The following is a 23,475-nucleotide window of genomic DNA, read 5'->3' on the forward strand; positions in this document are numbered from 1 at the left end:
TACTCTCAGGTCATTTATTTTATACAACATCTTCATTGTCATTATTTTAAATGTGTGTTGTTGACGGAACAATTTTAACATCCAACCAGTCACTGTTATTTTGTGAATGCGCAAACAGCCTTTATTTCATTTATTTACAAAAAAATACAAAACCTTGCCTTGTTACATGACACTTCATGGTGACAACAACTTATAACATCATTCTCTGCCGAACATGAAGAGAAAGATTCACACACACACACACACACACACGCCAAGGCACCGCAGTGGGCGTGCGGAGGGGTTTGGGGTGGGGGGGGGGAACGGCGGTGTTTCCACTGAACATAAACTGGTCCAGAACGTTAACAGTTGGTTAAGAACTGGAACCAAAAACAAAAGGACTTGAACTGAGAACCAAGGTGGGGGGCGTGTCACTGTTCTAAAGGTTGGAAGATGCAGATGTGATGTAACCACCATCCATTTAGCCTGACGTCGACATTCATGAAATGTTTTCTAAATCCTGACAGTTTTCTGTCAGGATTTTTTTTTTTTCTCCAAAAATAGCAGACCTATGAGCTTGTAGATCTGCTATTTTTCAATAGCTAAATTATAACATAATGTTTAAAACACCAAAAGGGGTTCCCGCCCCAAAATGGGTTAAACATGTTATAACTTAGCTATTGAAATATAGCAGATCTACAAGCGCTACGATCTTGTAGGTCTGCTATTTTTGAAAAATCGGGAAAATATTTATTTCGGAAAACTGAAAGGATTTTAGAAGATTTTTTTTTTCTTCCAATTTTGAGGTCAGGCCTGAATGGGTTAAACACGGCTTGAAACGGGTGTGGCCAGTTCCGTGGGAGCACCGAGTTTTCCAATAATACCAAAGTTCTAAAGAAGGGGCCTCAGAGTTATGGGGGTTTGAAACAAACAAACAAACCCAACAGACAAACAGAACCACTGAGTTGGTCAGTCACTTCATTTGTGGTGAGAGCGGTGGGACTTGCTCTTCCCGGACGCACCTTCTTTGCGTCCTTGTTTCAAACCCTGGCAAAAAGGGGAAGAAAAGAAATACCTTACGTCTAGGAATGAGACTGTTATTAATTTACCATTAACTGCGCTTTTTTTACCATTAAAAAAAAAGCACAGTTTCATTCATTATTGTTGAACTGAACATTTGAAATACAGCTAGAGGTCCTGCATGGATGTTTAAACCTGTAGCTTTTATTTACTTTTAAAGAGATATACATTATAAGTTATAACCTATACATATTTATTATTGGCTACTGCTTGATCTGACCAGCACCTTCAAAAAAAACATGTGCATGTCCATATAGATTTGAGGAATAAATGTATGCAGAATAATCGCGATACTATACCATCAAAATCCGTATTCGTCCCCACGCCTACAACACTTTTTACCGGTTTAGAACTCGGATATGCCTCTACTGTAGCGCGACGTTTGCAGCTCGACTGAAATAACCCATTTTGGGGCGGGAAACCCCTTTTGGTGTTAGCACTATGTTATGCTTTAGCTATTGAAAAATAGCAGATCTACAAGCTCGCTATGAGCTTGTAGGTCTGCTATTTTTGAAAAATCGAAGAACGACTGACATAGAAACATATAGCTTTTTCAGAAAACCGTCAGGATGTAGAAGACATTTTTTTAGAATCTGATCTCAGGTCAGAATGGGTTAAAAGGCGATGAGCCCAGGAGCGCGGAGTTTCTAAAATGGAGCCACTTACTTCCATAGAAAGACAACGAGTGAGTGGCGCGGCTATACTTCGCAGAATCCCAACGAAACGTGCCGGGTGATTGAGACCGTAGTGTTGCGTTTCTTTTTCTGTCACTGCAAAACTTCTATAAGTTTAGCCCAAGCTACGCTGAGATAGAACTTCATTGACCGATCGCCTGGTGATGTGGGGGGGTGTGGGGGTATTCTGATAGCCAGCCAGGAAGAAATGATATCCAGATAGAATACCAAAAGAAAACTCTACGTTAAAAACACAAGATGTAATGCTCCTTTGCTGCAGAACCAACGGACGAAAGGCATGAATCGAGGTCTCTCTACCAGCGCTGCATTGAACAGTGAATGCAGGGATGAAACTCCATCATTGCCGTCAGGCGGAAACCTTGTAACTCCATATTTCAGGTTTTTTTGTGGGGGGGTTTCCCAGAAACTAATGGCCTACTTCGTCATACTACAGTGCGACACAAAAGTACCAAAAATAGCCGATCTACAAGGTTGAGAAGAGATACGAGGCAAGATGCATTGGTCCTCACTAATGCTCATGGTAAAAATGGTGGAATCTGTCTTACGTAAGTCTGTGTCTCAGACACGACCTAGCTTTTCCTCCCCGGGTGGGAGGGGCTGGAAGGAGCACAGCGGCTTGTGATTGGGTGAGGGCGACTGTGGCCCCACGACAAACAAACAGTTCACATAGCGGACACCAGAGTACAAAGGTGCACACAACCATTAAAGTGCAGGCGTTTAAAGTGCTATGCGATAGGTCATAAAAGTGCATGTGCATAGACATTAGGCACGAGATAATACAGTAAAAAAAGTGCTCATCATAAGGTTATATCCTCGATCTACCCACAACAGCATTCAGTGTGTGAATAGAGACAGGGACAAAGGAATGTTTGCGCCTGTTTTTTTTTGTGGCACAGGGGGCTCGGATGGGAGAAGGATGTACTCTCCGTGTAGAGGGTGAGCAGCATCAGATCGGATACACAGGGCTTTGTTAAGTACCCGTTTCTTAAAGATCTGGTCTAGGCCGTTCATGGGAGTTGTGTTGTAGTGCACTCAAAGATGGTTGATTTGGGGAAAATACACCAACCCAGTTGGAGCCCCTAGAGGCGAAATGGTACAAACATCCCCTGGTCTCCTAAGTGGTCGCCGTCTGACGGCACATTGTCCCATGTTTAACCGGTGCCATTCACGAGTGCGTTGCTGTGACTTTTCTTTTGAGTGGTACAGCCACTCCTACAACCAGCAATGTTCCGTGTACACGTGCACGTACGTAGTACATACCAGGTAGTATCCGGTGTGGTAGCCGCTCATGTACCAGGAGATGAGCATGCTGCCCAGAGCCTCGTCATCCTCCATGTCGGCACTCATGGGCGGAGGAGGTGGGATCATCTGGGAGACAGAAACACACACACACACACACACACAGCAGGGTGAGAGGAGAGAGAACACACCACACAAAGACCAAGGATTTGTTACGTGTTCTTCTCAACCCATCCAGGCCTGACGTCGAAGAAAAGAAGGAAAAAAATCTTCTAAATCATGACAATTTTCGGAAAGATTTGAGGAACGATTTTCCAAAAATAGCAGACCTACAAGCTCATATAGCGCGCCACTCGGTGGCGCGCTATATGAGCTTGTAGATCTGCTATTTTTCAATAGCTAAATTATAGGCATGTAACGATATATCGTATATGTATCGATTTTCAAAGAAAAAACCTTTTTTATTTTTAGGGGGGGGCTAGTGTGTGATAAGAAATGTCAGCTGTAATCATATTCCATCATATTCACATGATTTTGGAGAGAAATGAGACAGTAGAGGCCTGGAGAGGGGAGCTGTATATGTGTCTCTGACTGTGCCCAGGTGATGGTCGTTATTGATGCTCATTAATACATCAAGGAAGGCAATTATCTTTGCAATGTACTTAAATAAAAATTGTGAAAAAAGCTTTGGGGGGGGGGAGGGGGGGGGGGATAAATCCTGAAAAAAAAAAATTGTCTGGAAAATCATTGTGTTGAAAATATCGTGAAAAATGGTATCGTGAACCTCATATCGTGATACGTATCGTATCGTGAGTAGAGTGCTTCGTTACATGCCTACTAAATGGATGGCTCAAAATGGGTTAAACCATTTCATGCCAAGGATCGCCAAATTGATTGATATATATATCTAAAACCTTTGAGACTTTTCAAAAGTGTTCAAAAATAGCAGCTGTACAAGCCTGCAGTGAGCTTGCATGTCTGATATTTATGGCATACGTATAAATGGATAAAGTGGTTAAAATTGCTGTATCAAATACTTTTTTTCTGGGGGACCCCCCTCAAGGTTCACTTTGAGAACCAATGAGTTACAGGGTCTGAAACAAGGTGCAGCGAGTAGTACTGGAAATAGCTTTATGCCAGTGATTAAAGTGGTTAGGGGAAAACGTTTTATTTTCGCATCATTGTTTTATGTAAAAATGTTGAAGAATCCACTCAAAACAGGCCGTTATATCAGTAACTAAGGTGAGATAACGCAGATCTCCCCACAGGATTTGTGTCAGGTATTTTTTTTTCTTCAGATTTCAGTACATTAAACATTATTTAAGGGCTTACAATAGACACTGTCATAGTCTGTAAGGAGAAAAAAAAAAGGAAAAACACAACACTGAAAAATGACCATGCCCTACTTGCGGCACATTCTAGAAGTTAGATTTTTGTTAAGATTTAGGTCACAGCAGTCGGTGCTTCTTCTCAAACCTTTGTGGCTTGGCTTCAGTGACCCCTTTCCCTACCTTTAGGGAGATGTGTAGATGTATTGACCCACTAAACCGGGAAGATGGCTATTATCTGCTATAAAAATAGCAGATCTACAATCTCTGTATCTCATAGTGCAGTGAAATCGTATATATATTATATAATCTTTGAATATATATATTTTGAAACCAAACATATTTTGAAGATGGGAGTCTGCGGCCAGTATATCAATACATTTTGGTGGTCTTGGGCATGAAAATGTTTGAGAACCACTGATATAGCAACATACGTTTTTCAGAACCTAAACGCAACCAGTTATATTGCCACCAGAAGACCCATTCACAAAAAACTCATTTTGGCTAATACACAGTATCTCTACAGTCATGTGATCAACACGGATCTGCCCCGATTTGTCAAAACCCATTCGTAAGGGTGGCATTTCTTCTTCTGCCTAATGGGAATGCGAGTGCAACGCATTCGCTTGTAGATCTGCTATTTTTCCAATAGCTAAAGCGTCCAAAATGGGTTCAAAATGAGTTATTTGATGTTTTACTGCCCAGTACATCGGGGGACTCACCGGTGGTCCGCACGGCATCATGGGGGGCCACGGGGGAGGGGCGGGACCACCGCCAGACCGTCTGCCTCCGCCCTTTGGAGAAAACGTAATGAAATCAGCAGTTAGGGACGCAACAGTTAATGGAAACAAAATCCATTAATATTAATATTTAAAGAAAATGTAATATAATCGAAGAGGACGGATATGACGTAAAGTTTTAATTAGAGCTGGGACTCGATTAATTTCTTTTATCTAATTAATCAGAGGCTTTGTAGTTAATTAATCTCGATTAAATCGCATTTTAATCGCATATCATTATTTGACCCAAGAGAGAACACAACTGTGAGAGAACCATTTTTTCAAATGGATTTTGGTATACTAGTGTCAATTAATGAATAGTGAATACATAAGTTTAAGCAAAAAAAAACATTGTTTTTGTAGTAATAGGGGTAATAATAATATCTCTAAATTAATAATTTATAAAAATGCTTTACAATGGGGACATGATAAATCAAAAACACTAAGTAAATAAATTAAATAGCTGGGGAAAGCAATATTGAAGGTTTGGATGGTGGGTGCATGTCTCTGAGAGTTTGGGGGAATATGTGACATGACCATAAGAAAACACCTCTGTGTTTCTTCCGTGGACTGTATACAGTAACAGCCATAGCAGATACATTTTATTTGGCCATAACCGTTTAGTTAGAAACCATGTCATCTGGTCGGGTACTTGAACTGCTACTGGGAGATGGAATAACGTTAGCTCTGATCCATAGTGTTAGAAGGAGTAAAGTAGGCTTTCACATCTTTTTTATGTTAAAAACGAGGGGCTGCACAGCCTGCACTTCCGCGGGTGGATCAAATTAAGTACCATAGAACTCCTCCTAACTACGATAACTAGTAACTACGCTATCGACCAGAGCTACTGTTGGTTGACGTTAGCTTCCAGGCTAAGGCTCGGTGCAACATGTTTCGCATTGAGCCGATACTGGAGGCACGGACACGCAGGTGCGCAGGTCCGTCTGAAAACTGTCCAGTGACAACGTTCCGCGGTGGAAAAAAATAGTGCGATTAACCCAAAGTTCTCTCCATAAACAGACGGACGGTAGTCTATCTATACAGTGCAGTAACATAACAAGCATAACGCAATAAATAAAACAAGCAAAGCTGAATAATCCACAAAAACAGCAAAACAATTATAACAAACAACAACTTCAAACTGTGTTAAACGCCAGAAAAAAGTTAGGTTTTGCATTTAAAAACCATCCAGGGTGGAATGGAAGGATCATTCCACAGTGTATGATAAGGCACACTGTATAGACCGATTCCGTAGCGGTTTCATGGTCGCAGCCTACGTATTTCCTGTAGGCGGACTCGACGTAGCTGCGGGTTTAAACCCTCACCAGGCGCATCTCTTCCACTACAGTGAACGGCAGAGTGACTGATGTTAGTTTGCCTCAGACTTTACTCTTTTACCTGCTTTTTTACTAACGCTAACATTACAAAGATGTCCAGAACATCGAGATGAACCTGTGTAGTTTATGGCTGCTCCAACAGTAGTGGCAACATAAAAAATAAATAAATATGGAATGTCAAAATATCCACCGCGGTGGCTGAGACCAGAGCCATTGAGTAATCAATGGTTGAGACAAAGCAGTGAAAGGTCCTGAAAGATACATAATTTCAGTCTTACCCAATACCCAATCTTTCTGTTTTATGAACACAAGGCTGCTGTATTTTATACCTCATACTAAGCATTTAAAGTATGAGGTATAAAGTACAGCAGTCTTGTGTTAATAAAACAGAAAGATTTGGTATTGGGTAAGACTGGCGTTATGTATCTTTCACTGCTTCGTCTCAACCATTACTCAATGGCTCTGGTCTCAACCACCGCGGTGGATATTAGACATTCCGTTTTTTTTATTTTTTATGTTGCCACTACTGTTGGAGCAGCCATAAACTACACAGGTTCATTTTGATGTTCTGGGCATCTTTGTAATGTTAGTGTTAGTAAAAAAGCAGGTAAAGGAGTAAAGTTTGAGGCAAACTAACATCAGTCACTCTGCCGTTCACTGTAGTGGAAGAGGTGCGCCTGGTGAGGGTTAAAACCCTGCAGATACGTCGAGTCCGCCTACAGGAAATACGTAGGCTGCGACCATGAAACCGCTACGGAATCGGTCTGTATAGCGCACAGATCCCTCCATGGTTCACAGAACGCGTTGACACCCCCAGTGGTGGACAGCAGCCAAGTATATTTATTTACTGTATTTTAAGTACAATTTTGAGGTATTTGTACTTCACTTGAGTATTTCCGATTTCCAATACTTTTACTTCTACTCCACTACGATCTCGGAGGCAAATATTTCACTTTTACTCCACTACAATTATTTTAGAAAACGTAAAGTTACTTCGTAGATTGTGATTATTACAAAACATGCATTAACCAACTCAGCCCGATACATTTCGTCCATTTAAAAAAAATAGCCAATCTACAAGTTCACATTGTGACATTCTGCAAAACGAGTACATTTTGATGCCAATACCTTTGTACTTTTTAACCGAGTACATTTTTAATTCCGGACTTTTTTTTTTACTTAACTGTAACAGAGTATTTCTATATCGCAGTATTGATAAGTGAAAAAATGTCGGGTACATTTTGCACCACTGTGGTTCACAGACCGCAAGCGGAAATAGCAGATCTACAAGCTCGTAGCGCGAGCACCGAGTGGCGCGCTACGAGCTTGTAGGTCTGCTATTTCCGTAACCACCTCTGTGTGATGCGGGCCAACGACTCAATCCCCGTCTCCCCCGGCGGGATCATCACGTGCGCTGCCAATAAAGTGCAACCTAATCTAACCCATTCTGACCTGAGATCAGATTCTAAACATGTCTTCTACACCCCGACAGTTTTCCATTCCGACCCGAGATCAGATTCTAAAAATGTCTTCTACATCCCGACAGCTTTCTGAAAAAGCCATGTTTCCATGTCAGTCGTTCTTCGATTTTTCTAAAATAGCAAGACCTACACAAGCTTGTAGATCTGCTATTTTTCAATAGCTAACGCATGACATAATGCCAACACCAAAAGGGGTTCCGGCCCAAAATGGGTTAATGCAAAAGTAAAGTGATCTAATTGTTGTGGCTTCCGAATCTCTCGCTATATACTCTCAGCTGGGAAGGAGAATATTACAGCAATATAATGTCATGAAATAATTCATCAATCATAATGCTGCATTATTATGAATTTCTTGGTTGGTTTTCAATTAAATAAATAAATACAAAATCTGGGGCACCACGTTGGACAATTGCATTGTCGGCGGCGCGCTACGAGCTTGTAGATCTGCTGTTTTCCCAATAGCTAAAGCATAACATGATGCTAACACCAAAAGGGGTTCCCCGCCCCAAGATGGGTTAAAACACTTCCGCGCAGGGCTCTATCGTAGGGTTTCTAACCGTTATTGTACACACACACACACACACACACACAAAATGGAAAAGGTCAGAGAACTACAATAAGACGTCGCCGTACCATTTTGAAGGCCGACGGTGGTGCACCGGGGGGGAAGCCAGGGAGCCACATGGGAGGAGGAGGAGGAGGAGGAGTCTCTCTGTGGGACTTGGACTTGCCGTGGTGGGCTTTGCTCTGTGGATGATGGCGTCTGTGTGGCTGTGGGGCGGCGGAGGCGCTGCTGGAGCGGTCGCTCTCCTCCGTGGAGGACTCCACGTCGTTGACCTGAAAAAAGGTCACACGGATTGGTGTGTTTTCAAAATGTCAGTGAACAAGCACCATCTTGAGTGCATGCCTTTTGTTCCGACGGGGGGGGAATTAAAAGACTTCAGTGCACAATGCAAGGAATAAATGCATTCGCCATGTATCCGAAGGAAGTCTGATCCAATCACTTTTAGATTTCTCCAGTTTAATCCTGAGTTTAAGTTTTGTAGTGTTCAAGATCTGATTTTAGGCATGTTTAAGCCTCCAGGAAAATCCGTGTTGACTGTTTTTCATTAAAACGTCTTTGTCCTACTGTCCAGTTAGGATTGTGTTGAAGTCCAGCGCATTTTAGAGCTTCAATGCAACGGAGATATAGACTACTGCAAATGTACATCCTGATCCGGTCCCAGTCATTTGGAAACGCGGGAATGGCTTTTCATCCGTCCGTCCGCCCCGCTGTGTTTTGTAGCAACTTAAGGGACGCTGTTCTCAGGAACGCAATGTCCAAATGGAATATATAATATACATCCCGCAAACGCAGCACACGGATCCGTGTCGCCTATCGACTGGGGGAGCGATATATATATATATATATATATATATATATATATATATATATAAATAAAACGCCGAAAAGGTAAGAAACTAAACAACGTGGCAGAAGCCGAATGCAGCGAGAAATAAGTAGTAAAAAAATCAATCAAATAAGATTACTTACCGCCGTTTTTGGATATGCGACACTTGAATCCTCCTGAGCCTCAGGGGTGTCCGAAAGCAGGTCTTGCAGGTCGTGCTGCTCTTCGTTGCCATAGTCCGTGTACACCACCACACAGGTGCCTTTCCGCTGGTCTATGGAAGAGATGGTGGCCGAGTACACCTGGCCGTCCACTGACCAGTAAGCACTGCACTGGTCTCCCACCTGCCACTGGAGTCACAACAAGACACGCTGTCGTTCAGACTGGGTAGAAGCTTATAGCAGCAGCAACACACACATACTAATGACTAAACTTAAAGAACGGTGCTATTTTAGCCAAGGTGAAGCTTCAAGCGTCACTGCTAAGGTGCATTAGCTCTCCACCAAACAGACTATTACAGATTACCGGTACTATACAGACTGACTGGCAGTCAAATGAAGTCGTGATATCAGTTGTTTAGAAGGTGTGAAAAGGGTTTCTGAATGCACCCGAGAGCCGACACCGACAAGACTGCTAATATGGAGCTAAAAATAGCTTATGGCTTGTCTTTTTCAACAACAAGCCCACTGCTATTCCGACAGTCGAAAAAGCTTGGCCGGCTTGCCAACACTTCCCTAGTCCCTACAATAGCGACTTTAAGCAACGACGGCCACGGCAGTCGGCTCCGGCAACCGGAAATGGATCAGTGCTCGATACATAAACCTGCTCTCCGTCGCAGCCCTTTCTACTACGGGAGAAGCTACACTTACACGTATAGTGTCTACAACGCCATGTCATAACCATGCATGACATTATAGCGGTCATACATTTACACTGATTGCTCCATCACCTCTATTATGCTGTGTAATGTGTCGGCATGCTCTGAATGAAGAGATAACACTAATACCATATGTCATATTAACCATGTTTATTAAAACGGTTTTAGAATAACACAGATTGCTCCAGCACCTTCCTCTTTCCCCTGCTGACCATGTCCAGTGCATGTAAGAATTAAGACGCAACAGTGTACCCACCACCCATTCAACAACAGATTTAACAGTGTACCCACCACCCATTCAACAACAGATTTAACAGTGTGCCCACCACCCATTCAACAACAGATTTAACAGTGTACCCACCCCCCATTCAACAACAGATTTAACAGTGTGCCCACCCCCCATTCAACAACAGATTTAACAGTGTACCCACGACCCATTCAACAACAGATTTAACAGTGTGCCCACCACCACCCATTCAACAACAGATTTAACAGTGTGCCCACCACCCCCCATTCAACAACAGATTTAACAGTGTACCCACGACCCATTCAACAACAGATTTAACAGTGTGCCCACCGCCCATTCAACAGTAGATTTTCAGCAACAGACACCTCATTTCTTTAAAAAAAATTATAACATTTTAAATACGTAAACACGGTATTGAAATGTGAAATGTGAACTCACCTCTCGATCTGGAGCTGCATTACTTTTCTTCCGGCTGTTGTTCTTTTTGTTGTTCTTGCGTTTCTTCCCGGGGGGGTCGTTCTTGGAGGTCTGTGGTTCATCCTCCCCTTTAAGCGCGGTCTGAAAATGATATACAGCGATATACAATTACAATTGACTGAATTGAGACATTTATCAGACGTCTTAATCGAGAGCGATTTACAGTAAGCAAGGAAAACACAAGTAAATCGTGATCAGACTGTGTCACACAAACGTATCAGAGCCACAAGCTCAACGCACGGTGCGAAGCGGCACATTTTCAGCCCGTAGATCTGCTACTTTCGATATTTTCTAATTCTGAAAACATAAAAGTATGTTTTTTGACATATGAGGTTTCCACCCCGAAATATTTCACCTTGAAGGACGCAACAGCCTTATCATAAGCCTTTATCAACGCGGTGTCGTCCCAAATGTCCGAGTCATCACTCTGAAAGAAAACCAGTGAAATCAAGACGGTATTTAAGTCATTCAGACGGAGGGGTACAAGAAGAGTGAGCACTAAGGAACTGAACAGTGGGCACCTCGATGTCAAATTGGCTATTTTGTCAATATGGCCAAAAACACAATATTTGATAAATGGTCTAAAGTATGGAAAGTATACATGATTTGACTATTTAGCAACAGTAGAAATATATTATTAGTATAGTATAGTAGCAATTATAATTACTATTATTATTATTACAATTGGACACAATAGACAATTTTAGCATTTCAATTATAATCTTTATAGCACATATAAAGAAAGGATTTAAGGGAGAGTGTACAAATGGACCATAACTATTAACTCAGTCAGGCATTTGGTTCCATATTATTAGGATTACATAATATACACGAGCCAGTCTAAGTTTATATTATATTTATTAAAGTGTGGAACTGAACTGTACATTTAAAGTCATTAGAGCAAAGTGAAGAGGCTAAACGCAGCTTAGCATCATAGCTATAGCTGATCATCTCTGATGTCTAGTTATCGCCTGTCAGTGTTTTTTACTTTAAACCATAGTTATTTTTATAACATGACTTACCTGAGCAGCTCCACGTGCGAAAAGCACGTCTTTACAACCGTTGGCCATTGAAAACACACAGCTGTGTTCAGTTTATTAAACCTTTAGCTTAGTGTGTGTGACACTTTTACAAAACAACGTGCGTCGCATATTTGTGACGTTCCTTCCAGCAGCGATGATGACAACAATACTTTGCGACAAGCAGTTGGCGGTTGGCTTGGCAACAACAACAGCTAGTTTACTACAGCTAGTTGGATGCAACGACGTCCCACCCTTATTACTCTGTGCGTTCCACCCGCGTTTCCTGAAACATTATTGTGGTGTTGATTATATCACATCGATGTAATAGGTTTATCGACGATCGATAATAATGTAACGTTTTAGCATCCTGAGCTGGAGGGTCGTTACACTAGTCATCATCATTGATCATTAATGTGAAAATTGTGAACGATGATCGATCAAAGTCTAAATTCATTGGGCGCAAAGGTTGTCCTGGCTTCTTCCAGTGATGACACTCACTGTCCTGAAAACATCATCGATGGGTAAGTTATTAATTGAGGCTGAGCACGCGGAAACAATTAAGGCTTCTTGCATTTGTATTTATTTAATACAGTACGTCTCTACATGTTCTGATTAAACTTAAAGGTTGTGCCTTTGGGGATTAGTACAGGCTTAGTTATTTAACTTATTTGCATAAGGTGTTCTTTTAACTTTTTCTTACATGTGAATTTTGCGTTTGTATTCGTTATGCGTGGGTGACAATATTACCACACAAAAAGATAACATTACCATAGGTTCCATCGTGGAGGCAAATCTTTCAAGTGATAAAATGGCCACCAGCATAATAAAAAAACTCAACCAAAGAACAAGATTCTTACAGGATCTCTTCACTGGTTGACAAAAACACCTTGAAGAACCTCGTACAAGGTTTCTTCGACTAAGCATGCATCTTGGTAGTTGGTACCACAGCACCTCAAAGGCCCTTAAGGCCCCAGACTTCCCAAAACAAACTGGTCAGGCGACTACTTGGCCTCACTCCCCGAACCCACCTCACCCCTGCACACTTTGACAGGCTGGAATGGCTTAGGGTTGACGACAGAGTACAGCATCAATGGGTTTGGTCCACAAGATTCGATACACCACCATGATGATACTCATGTACCTGTCTAAATAGTTCCTTAAAGTCCACACCCACAACACTAGAGGGAGTTCAACAAACCATGTGCAAATTTCTTACATCTCAATGACAACGAAACCGAAATCATCAACTTTGGACAACACCCCACCCCTTTTGTTAACAAACCCAACATCCATGATACCAGTGCAAAAACTTATTTTCGACAACCACCTCAACTTCGACAAACAGATCAGCTCTGTTGTTAAAACAAGTTTTTACCACCTACGGTTACTCGCCAAGATCAAACCCTACCTCCCCACTAAACAATTCGAAACAGTCATCCATTATCCTCAAGGCTAGATTACTGTAATGCACAATATTATGGTATCCCCCAATCCTCTCTCAGACTACTACAATTAGTCCAAAATGCTGCTGCCCGCCTCCTCACTGGTACCAAAAGGTTTGACCACATCACATAAGATCCTCCTATTTACCTTTAAATCTCTCAACGCCACGGCCGGCCATATATGGCCGGACTCATACACCGTCACAACCCCTCCAGAGCTCTGAGGTCTGCTGACTCACTTTGCCACTCGGTTTGCCACTCACTTTATGCATGCACATATACCCATTATCCTCTATACTGGGAGCTGTGAAAATATATATTAATTTTGGGAAGCAAAAATACTTTTCTAGGTTCAGTTGCAAATTGCAGACAGGTGCTCTTTTTGGCGTTTTTGAATGAGGATAGGGAGTTGCACTTCTTTCAAGTTCTTTCAATGGATTCTGGTAGTATTGGGCTATGGGCATGCTAAATAACATACTAAAAGTCTACCAAAATCTACCTCTCAGAAAGTAGTATGTTCTTAAGCATGTCCAGAGGTACTAGAATAAGTTGAAAAATACTCGGCAAATGTTTTCCCATTTGAGATATGCCCATTTGAAACTCCGCCTGAGACGCATTCTTGAAAATGACGGCTTTCTGGGAGGTAGATTTGGGTAGACTTTCAGTATGTTATTTAGCATGCCCAATACCAGAATACATTGAAAAACCTTTTGTATCAATTGTTTGGGGGGTTTTAAGTGATATTTTCTCATAAATTGTCTCACCTAAACTAATGTTTGCGCCAAATCTGGGGGGAATGAGATCAGTGGAGCTCCCTCTGGTGTTCTGCCGGCGTGGGTGTTTATCTAAACTCCTTTTTTCTTTTTTTTTCAAAAATATTTTATTTATTATTATTATTATTATTTTTACTTCATCCAGATTTAGATAATTCCTCTAATCTGGTGTTCAGGTGATGATATGCACATTACATGATCAATAGAATTACAAATTCTTTATTTTATTTATAATGTGCTTCGGTGGCAACGAGGGTGAAAACTGGTATCCACCCGTGGGCACTGGATTTAAGGATCCTTTTTTATTTCCATTTAGTAGAAGGATAGAGAATGTCCAATAAAAGGCGTATCCAGTGGTGGAAAGTAACTATAACTCATTTTTGAGGCACTTTTACATTACCTGAGTATGTCCATTTTAGATTTATATTACTCTTATATTACTCTTATATTACTCTACCCTAGATAGCACTTCTGTAGACTTAGATAGCATTTGAAACAGACTTATAGCATGTTATGTAGACAGCACTAGAATTGCATTGTATATAGTCATAGCACGCCATAGTACATATGTATAGCATAGTAGTATATATGTAAAGTTTATACGTATAAATTTCATTATATAGATATTCCACTGTTACTTTCTTAGCTTACGCATGTTTCATGATGAATGTTTTTATGTGATGTATTCCCATGCTTTTGTTCTTGCTTAATGTAAGTCGCTCTGGATTAAGAGCGTCTGCTAAATGCCTAAATTGTAAATTGTATATTATTGGGCTTTTACAAAACGTACCAATTATCTTACCCTAATCTTATGCTCAATTTGAAACAAACGTGTCAACAACAAGCTCAAAACACTACGCTGTTGTACATCAGAAGTAACAGCTTTGGACATGATATCACATGAGGTTTCCGCACCTGACGGCAGTTTTGTCTCATTTGTTTTCTTGTCTTTGCTCAGTGCTGTGACAGACAGCCTCGGAGAAACATGTCGTTTACCTGAGGGAACACATTTGTTTCCCTCCCTCAGGGAAACATGTACAGAGTATGTGTTCTTTTTCTCAATGCCCTCTTTTTCTTTTCATTTTGTCTTGCCCCCCACCCCCCCCTGTTCTTTTCCGTTTCTCTTTCTGAAGATAACAAAAGCAATGAAGCTTGCAAAGAAATAACTTCTTTACACCTGGAAACCTGTGATGTGGCAATAATATAGTTGATTCTTATTCATCCGTCGTGCTTTTCCTCGGATTGAAACGGCTTGTAATGTGTGTTTTCTTCTTTCTTGTCCTCGTTTTTATTCAGAAACACAGAGACATTCTGGATGTCCACTGGGATGTATCCTCAGGAGTTCATCGTGGCGTTGGCTCAGCCTTCCACCATCGCTGCTGTGACACTCGAGAGCTATAATGGTAGGGAAATGTTGGAGTTAATATATATTGTTGTTCAGAAATTGTGTCAGTCAAATATATCTAATAGTATTGTTCCGATACGATAGGCCAGTATCGGAAAAGTTGACGATACTGCTTAAAATACTGGTACTGGACAGTCTACTCCACTGTGTAACTGAAGGATAAATAAGCACACATGCATGTCAGAGTCAAAATGTAGTTCATATAATCTATAATGCGCTGGCTGGTCAGCCACAAGTTTCTGTCGTGAAAGCTACTTCATTAAGGACATTGTTGGACAGGTTGTCTTCATTTGCAAATGTTGTCGAGATACATCACAATCACAATACATTTTTCACATTAATGTTCATATCCAATTATAAAATAAAACGGATGCTTCCCCCTCTTAGTCTCGATACTGTCAAGTTAAAAAACAGTTATATATGTATACTTACTAACTTAAAGGAGTAGTTCACCCAAAAAATGACGTACTTATTTTCATTCCTATAAGCCAATAATTTGATAACCGTCCGAGTCACTCAATGGTGAGTCCCCCCGTCATCATTATTGGCTTAGGAATGCGCCCAATGAATTAAATGCTTCATGGGGTGTGCAATTGATAGAAAATAACTCATTTTGGGGGCGAACTACAGTCCTTTAATCCTCTTCGCACCCTGCGAAACATAAGGCTGTGATGAAAAAGGTATGCGTTGCTTTTATGTGGTTAAAGCTAAAATGTTTAGGACAGGACTGACTATAGATGACTAGCTGTCTCTTCTCTTTGCAGTCAAGACTCTGAAGATAGAACGGAACACATCCGATAAAGCCTCTCACTTTGAGCCCGTCACCATCGAAGGTACGTTTATTTTTTGTTGCATCATCATAATTAATTTATGTTAGGTTGATCCTTTCTTTGCCCCACTGTGCTAAATAATTGGACTCACCGTTAAAACAGTTTTCGCTCTTTTTTTTATTGTAGAATTTGAACATACGGAGGGACATCTTCAATCAAACACTATCGCGGTGAGTTGGCTTATCTGTATTAATCATCATGTGAGGTCTGCACGCACGCACACACGCAATTACATAGACACACACACACACACACACACACACACACACACACACACACACACACACAAGAAGTACTCAAATGTTATCCTTGAGTAAAAGTATTGGCATCAAAATGCTCAGAGTACTTACTTACCTAATGCCTATCGCTCCTTTTCATGGAGCATAGGCCGTTGACTACAGTTCGCCAGAGTCCTCTATCCTGGGCCTTCTTTTCCAGCTGTTTCCATGTCAGTCCACACTGCTTGATGTCAGTCTCAAGGTCCCTGCGCCAGGTGTTCCTCGGCCTCCCTCTCTTTCTTGTGCCTTGCGGGTTCCATCTGAAGGGCCTGTGTTGTGATGCTGGTATTGGGCTCCCGGAGTGTGTGGCCGATCCATCCCCACCTTCTTTCTTAATCTCCACTGGCGGTAGACTCGCTCTCAGAATTCTCCTCGGGCAGCTGTTGATGAAAGTTTGCCCCTTCGTCGTTGTTCCCTTTGTCATCCTCCACGTCTCTGATCCGTGCAATAGTACTGGCTTGACGTTTGAGCTGAAGAGTCTGAGCTTTGTCCGCTCCAAATGGTCCTGAGTTGGATGAATGCGGCTCTTGCCTTGCCGATTCTGGCTCCGACGTCTGCGTCCGCGCCGCCCTGACTGTCCATGACACTGCCTTAAGTATGTGAAGGCATTTACTTCCTCAAGTGCTGTTCCCTCTATTGTCACTGGATCTCTGTGTGTTGTGTTGACACTGAGGACTTTTGTCTTTCCTTTATGGATGTACTCTCAGAGTACCAACAGTAAATGCAGAATGTCCCGTTTCCCCAAGTCTCCAAATGTATATGAAATCCTTTGAAATGAGCAGATCTGCAAGCTATGAGTTGCTTTCCAGCTTGTAAGCTAATTCTGAGATAGCCAAAGTATATAGGGCCGATGTGGTTAGTGTACGTGTATGTATGTTTATATAAGTAATAGCACTCTAAATCTAAATTAACTAGTAGAACTAACTAACTAACTATTTTCAAATAATTGTTGTGGAGAATCTTTGCCTCTTATAAGTAAAAGTATTGAATATTGGAAATGGTACTACACTGACCGCACGCATGCACACACGCACGCACGCACGCACTAACACACGCTCACACACGCACGCACACACACGCACACACACACACACACACACACACACACACACACACACACATATGGAGCCGCACATGGATAACGCCTTTCTCTTTCTGCAGCTGAAAGGAGCCAGATGTACCCACCTGCGTTTCATCATCTCCTCGGGATATGATCACTTTGTCTCAGTGCACAGAGTCACCGTGGAGAGCTAACTGTCCACACCATGCATGGGCAACTGGAGGCCCACCTTCACTTTAATGTGGCCCTCAGGTTAATATTGGAATACTGATATATTATTGATTTCAGCTGTTACAATTCCAGTTTTCCAGTTGACATTGTCGACACTAGTACAGTAGGTGTCCTATAAACGACAAAGTCAACATTTGTCGTTGCAACTTGGGGCAACCAATAGGCTAACGAAACCACAACCATCATTTTCTTTTCTCCGTTCTTCATACTTCCATCGTACAATGGCCTCATATGGCGAGAACATAATTTATGTGCAGTATATGTACAAAGGATGAAGGTTTTGAAAGTTTTTAAAAGTTTTTGCAGATACTGACACAAAATAGAGAAGCCATGGGTTGAAAGCAGTAGAGAATAGCTATTATGTTCTTTTGTACTTGTACTGAATTATAGAAAGGAAAGTGTAATTAAACTGAATATGAATGAATCTCACTGTGCACATTTTGAGTCTTTGCAGATAAAAGAACACACATTCATTAACGACTTATAGCTAAGTCCCATGTATGTGTTTGAATTGGAAATTCAATTAAAAGGTACGTTTAAACTCTTTTCAGCGGTTGTCCTTTCGTTGTATTGCAGTTACCTGCAATTAACTTGAGTAAAAGTATCAAAATGTAGTACTAAAAGTAGAAAGCATAGCCTACTCATTATGCAGTTTCATAAGCTTTCAAATGTAGGGCGGAAGTGGTTAATTAAGCTATCTTACACCGTACGAGAGGGTATGCTTTACCGTCATTAATGCACGCCTGTGCAGAAGTGCATTAATGAAAGGTAAAGCACACCCTCTTGTGTAATATTGTGATTATACAACAGTTACCCTAAAAAAAACCCAAAAGAAACATGTTGACTCAATTTCACTAAAACTAAGATATTCGCGCAAAAAAAGAAAGAAAATAGCTATAGCCTAGTAGCAACACAGTCGACTGTGCTCTGGGAGAACAGCAGCTAGCCGAACAAAAGGATAAAAAGCAAGAGATAATTGTCCGGGCAACGTTGACTGGGTAAAGATAGAGCTAATTAACTCATTACCAAAAGACGGGTCTTAAATTTGGCATCCTCTGACCCCCTCCTCCCCTCCCCACATGAGTAGATTTAGACATCCTTAAGGGGGGGGGGACGGGGGGGACACACACATCAGGACAAGAGAGAGAGACATGGGTGGACCAGATGGTTTCCACATCAACCAGCTATAATGGTCTCTGTGGGCTGCTGCAGGCCCCCGCTCAAACAAAAGACCCCCCCCCCCCCATCCATCCCGTGAAGCCTGATTTAATACTGGTGGTGTCGTGCGGTGAAAATACGCGTTGGGGAGCTCGTAGATAAGATTTTTCCGATGGGTTATGTGCATTTGCTATACCGAGTCAGAAATCTGAATGGGACTCAACTTCATTGTCACATGACATCACATGTTTGGGGAGGGGGGGGGGGTCAGAGAGAGAGAGATCAATTAAAAATGTAAGAATATATCTATAGTTACCCAGCTTAATGAGTTAATGTAGCGTCACAATGATTTTATCCATGTTATCCATTTATACGCTGGCTATTACATAGCATATATACATATAGCTATATATATATATGCCTATATGTTTTTTGTTTTGTTTTTTTCTTCATGAACCTGGCACAAAGTATCTTTGAGATGGGGAGAATCCGCTGCCAAATGCATATCAAGTTGAGGGGTCCCTGATAGACGTTATATATACTATAAGATTCTAAAAATGTCTTCTACATCCTGACAGTTTTCTGAAAAAGCATATGTTTCTGTGTCAGTGGTTCTTCGATTTGTCAAAAATAGCAGACCTATATACAAGCTCTAGTGGCGCGCTAAGAGCTTGTATAGGTCTGCTGTTTTTCAATAGCTAAATGTGCAGCGTATAACTGACACGCTGGCATAATAATCCACAGGTAGGCCCATGAGGAAGAGCAAAAGCGTCTCGACGACTGTCACTGGGTACACTGTACACACACACACAAAACGCCTGTCTTGCCTCATGGGCCCCTCTCTGTCTGTGGTATAACACAGGGCTGTGTGGAAACACGGAGCCCTGCATGTGGGGGACTCCCTTTCCAATTACTCATCTGCTGTTGCAACTATATAGGCCCAGCACACTCACAGGGGGATTCTGCACTGTGCAGTGCAGTGCACGCTATGGTCTGCCGCTGATAGTATAGTACTATATACGGATAAGATAATGAAAAAAGTAAAAAAATAAATGCAAACTATTTGCCGCAAGAACTAAACCGTATATTTTGATATATCCCCCTGATAATTCGGTAACAGACTAAATAGCGCGGCGCCGTACGGTCAGAAATGCAGTCCATTTCGATACTTAAGGAAACTTAAATAAGCGGCAGAGATCTATAGGGGAAGGTGGAAATTGATAGAATAGATACCGACTCATATATTATGTATCGGGGGCCCCCGCCACGTGTAAAAAAAAAAATGTTGTAGTATTAACCGTTTAGGAAATAATTTAATTGCAAACCTTTAGGCCTTATAATAGTCCTACAGCCAGCTGGACCTTTTATAGCTTGACGCGTATAGATCCATTTATCGGTTGCTCGGATTTGTGTGCATGACTGTATATATTATTGTTCCATCTTTTGTGTGATGAACGGGGACATATGCATCCTCCTCCTCCTCTCTCTCTCTCTCTCTCGCTCTCTCTCGCTCTCTCTTACTCTTTCTCTCTCTAATGAATTCAGACCGCCTTTGTGCTCGGCTGTCGGGCCGATCATCAGAATCCCAGCGGGGTGGAAAGCTGCATGCATTATAATCATGTCACTGCTCATGCCCCCCCCCCCCCCCTGAATTATCATCCAATCTCCTCTGATGCCTGCTGCCTATAACTGCTGTCCACTCTCTCCACAGTTAGACGCTCGCTGGACCAAAACTGTGTTATTCAGCCCGAGTTAATAAGACAAGAAATATACGATAAAAAAAGCACCAGCAGCTCCTTTTTTCCTCAACCTTTTCTCTGGCACTGGCGCTGCGATATGTAACTATGTTGGGAAAGTGTGTTCACCTCTTTATAGCCTGAAAAGGTTAGACAAGCAATATGGGGAAGATTGTGTTCACTATATCTGCAATAGTCTGTATTTAATATGTTGCAATGAGGAGGAGGAGGAAAAAAAAGTGGAGCTGCGTATGGCGTGCATTATTTTCCTCTCATACGACTCTGCATTCTTCCATCTGAGGATACTATCTATCTGTAGCAGTAGTGTTATTCAATTGAATCAGTTATACACTGGTAGCCTATATTATTGGTGTGCAGGTGGGATGTTTGTAATGTGACGTTTTTGCAGTGAAAGATTGCTGCTTCATTGGGACAGGATGCTGCTGTTATATGATGAGAGTGCGGCTCTGTTTCTTCCATGTTTATCTTAAAACATTGTGGTTCATTGTGACCTGCAGGATGGTGATGCCGTGATGAGAGTGCACTTCTATGACTATATCTTAACCCCCTCCTCCTTCCCCCTAGCCTTTTCCTTTTGTGTCAGGCCAAATCACAGAAACCCCTGCTAATGACTCACAATTTCAGCCCCCTTATTTTCTTGAGCACAGTTCTCTCTCTTTTGTGCTGTAATGACAGCAGTGGGCAGAGCACAATGGGACGTAATTTGATTTCAGGCTCGATTCTGCCCAGTCGGCCTGACACTGGCAGAGAGAGGCTGGCAAGGCCAGAGCCAAGGCAGTAATTAGAGATGTCGGGGCAGAAACCTCTTATCTCCTGAATTTTAACTTTGTGTGTTTTTCGTAAATGAATGCCCTACTATATAAGCAGGGCCTATACTTGATCGCACTACTACAGCGTCACACAAAAGTGTCAAAATGAGCATGATCTGCAAGATCGAAGCGCGTTTTGAGCTTTAGATGCGCTTTTGAACTTGCATCCTGAAAAGTAACAGTTTTGGACATATGAGGTTTCCACAATATAGCCTACTTCATTATGTCTTTGCTGAAAACGTGTGTATCGGGAAAAACAATGAAAATATTGATCTAAAAAAGAAAATAACCGGGCCTGGGCCGTGGCTCAGCGGTCCAGGCGCCATGGCTGGCAATCCAGTCTGGCAGTGTGGCCGCGGGTTCGACTCCCGATCCCGACGGCCCTCACTGCACACCATCCCCCCCCCCCCATCTCTCTCCCCATTTCCTGTCCCTCCATAAAAAAATAATAAAATAAAGGCGAAAGCCACAAAAATAAACATAAAAAAAATGAAATGAAAAAAAAAAATGAACCGGAGAATCATGGACAAAGAGACAGGTAGTCTACCACTCAAACCATTTTGAATGTATAATATTATGTTTTATTTAAGATCAAAGTTTTTTGTGTTCTGTAAATACATTTGTGTAATAAATATAAATAGTGATACATTATTTCGAGACTATAGCCTATCTACCTCAGTGAGTATATAGCGTATAGCGTGAGTTATATAGTAATATAGTTATATCCTATTCTCTGCGTAGGCCTAAACTATACTGGTTCTGCTTGTCCTTAAATGAACAATTAGTTCACCCACATATCCCTTTAAAAACAGAAGCGTATTCAAATAACATAAGTATGAATTAACCATAACAGTGGCTGGGGGGAGCACACTCATTTCAGAAATAAATTACTTACAGCCTGGCAATGTGTGTGTGTGTGTGTGTGTGTGTGTGTGTGTGTGTGTGTGTGTGTGTGTGTGTGTGTGTGTGTGTGTGTGTGTGTGTGTGTGTGTGTGTGTGTGTGTGTGTGTGTGTGTGTGTGTGTGTGTGTGTGTGTGTGTGTGTGTGTGTGTGTGTGCGTGCGTGCGTGCGTGCGTGCGTGTGTGCCTGTTTGTGTGTGCGACTGTGCGTGCATGCTTGTTTGTTTGTGCGTGTGTGTGCGTGCATGCTTGTTGTTTGTGTGTGTGCGTGCATGCTTGTTATTTGTGTGCAGGCATTTCCCTGTCTGTCTCTTACACCGACCATTTAAAGTAACCAAAATCACAAATTAATTCATACCTCCCATGTCGACTCTGTCATTGTTGTGGAAATGGTGCAACGTCGCAGAGCTAAACAGTCTTGGCTGCTGGAAACGGAGGCTTGTGTCTGGCTCTGTGTTAAAAAAAAATGGCTAAAGGGGATTCTGATGAAGTCGAATTGGCAGTTCAAACACACCTTGGCTGTCGTAGATGCTGCTGTCACTGAAAACTTTTTTTATTTTGGTCTACTAAAATAGCACATCAGTGGTTTGCAAACTTCTTGGGCCAAAAGGCACAGCTAGCTACTGGGCACTGCATTGGGCACGTCAACATCTCAAGGCACATACCTGAATACCAGCGAATATAGCAGATCTACAAGCTCACACAATGCGTCACAATTAGGGCCGCCAAACGATTAAAAAATGTAATCCGATTAATCACAGCTTAGAAATGTATTGATGATGATTAATCGCCATCCATGTGTCTCTGTCTCTCACCCCGTTGTCGTGCTATGTGATCTGAGCCGCTACCTTATATGGAAATTGTGCAGCGTTTTCTGGCAATAACTGACGTTTTTTCCCCC

At 41.9% G+C, this 23,475-nt stretch overlaps 2 protein-coding genes across 2 annotated transcripts; one reads left to right on the top strand and one right to left on the bottom strand.

Annotated features, from left to right (window-relative positions):
* Positions 1-106: 106 nt before the first annotated feature.
* On the bottom strand, positions 107-12,068 carry smn1 (survival of motor neuron 1, telomeric). Its single transcript, XM_080766064.1, has 8 exons — positions 11,933-12,068; positions 11,266-11,337; positions 10,872-10,991; positions 9,453-9,659; positions 8,552-8,755; positions 5,044-5,115; positions 3,015-3,122; positions 107-1,026 (listed from the first exon to the last, which is right to left on the bottom strand). The coding sequence occupies exons 1-8, from the start codon at positions 11,978-11,980 to the stop codon at positions 958-960; spliced, it is 900 nt and encodes a 299-aa protein (XP_080622190.1). The 5' UTR covers positions 11,981-12,068; the 3' UTR covers positions 107-957.
* Positions 12,069-12,121: 53 nt separating this feature from the next.
* On the top strand, positions 12,122-18,375 carry hspb11 (heat shock protein, alpha-crystallin-related, b11). Its single transcript, XM_080765391.1, has 5 exons — positions 12,122-12,453; positions 15,444-15,550; positions 16,317-16,385; positions 16,509-16,552; positions 17,822-18,375. Exons 1-5 carry the CDS (start codon positions 12,362-12,364, stop codon positions 17,912-17,914), a joined length of 405 nt encoding a protein of 134 aa, XP_080621517.1. The 5' UTR covers positions 12,122-12,361; the 3' UTR covers positions 17,915-18,375.
* Positions 18,376-23,475: the final 5,100 nt, after the last annotated feature.

Source organism: Protomyctophum bolini (genome assembly GCF_963924005.1).
Source record: "Protomyctophum bolini genome assembly, chromosome: 6".
In the NCBI taxonomy this organism is placed as follows: Eukaryota; Metazoa; Chordata; class Actinopteri; order Myctophiformes; family Myctophidae; genus Protomyctophum; species Protomyctophum bolini.

Coding starts and splice junctions, on each gene's coding strand:
- smn1 (XM_080766064.1), bottom strand. CDS start 11,980: ATGGCCAACGGTTGTAAAGACGTGCTTTTCGCACGTGGAGCTGCTCAG. Junction 11,338..11,932: donor TCGCACGTGGAGCTGCTCAG/GTAAGTCATGTT, acceptor GTTTTCTTTCAG/AGTGATGACTCGGACATTTG. Junction 9,660..10,871: donor ATGCAGCTCCAGATCGAGAG/GTGAGTTCACAT, acceptor TTGTGACTCCAG/TGGCAGGTGGGAGACCAGTG.
- hspb11 (XM_080765391.1), top strand. CDS start 12,362: ATGATCGATCAAAGTCTAAATTCATTGGGCGCAAAGGTTGTCCTGGCT. Junction 15,551..16,316: donor GACACTCGAGAGCTATAATG/GTAGGGAAATGT, acceptor TTCTCTTTGCAG/TCAAGACTCTGAAGATAGAA. Junction 16,386..16,508: donor TGAGCCCGTCACCATCGAAG/GTACGTTTATTT, acceptor TTTTTATTGTAG/AATTTGAACATACGGAGGGA.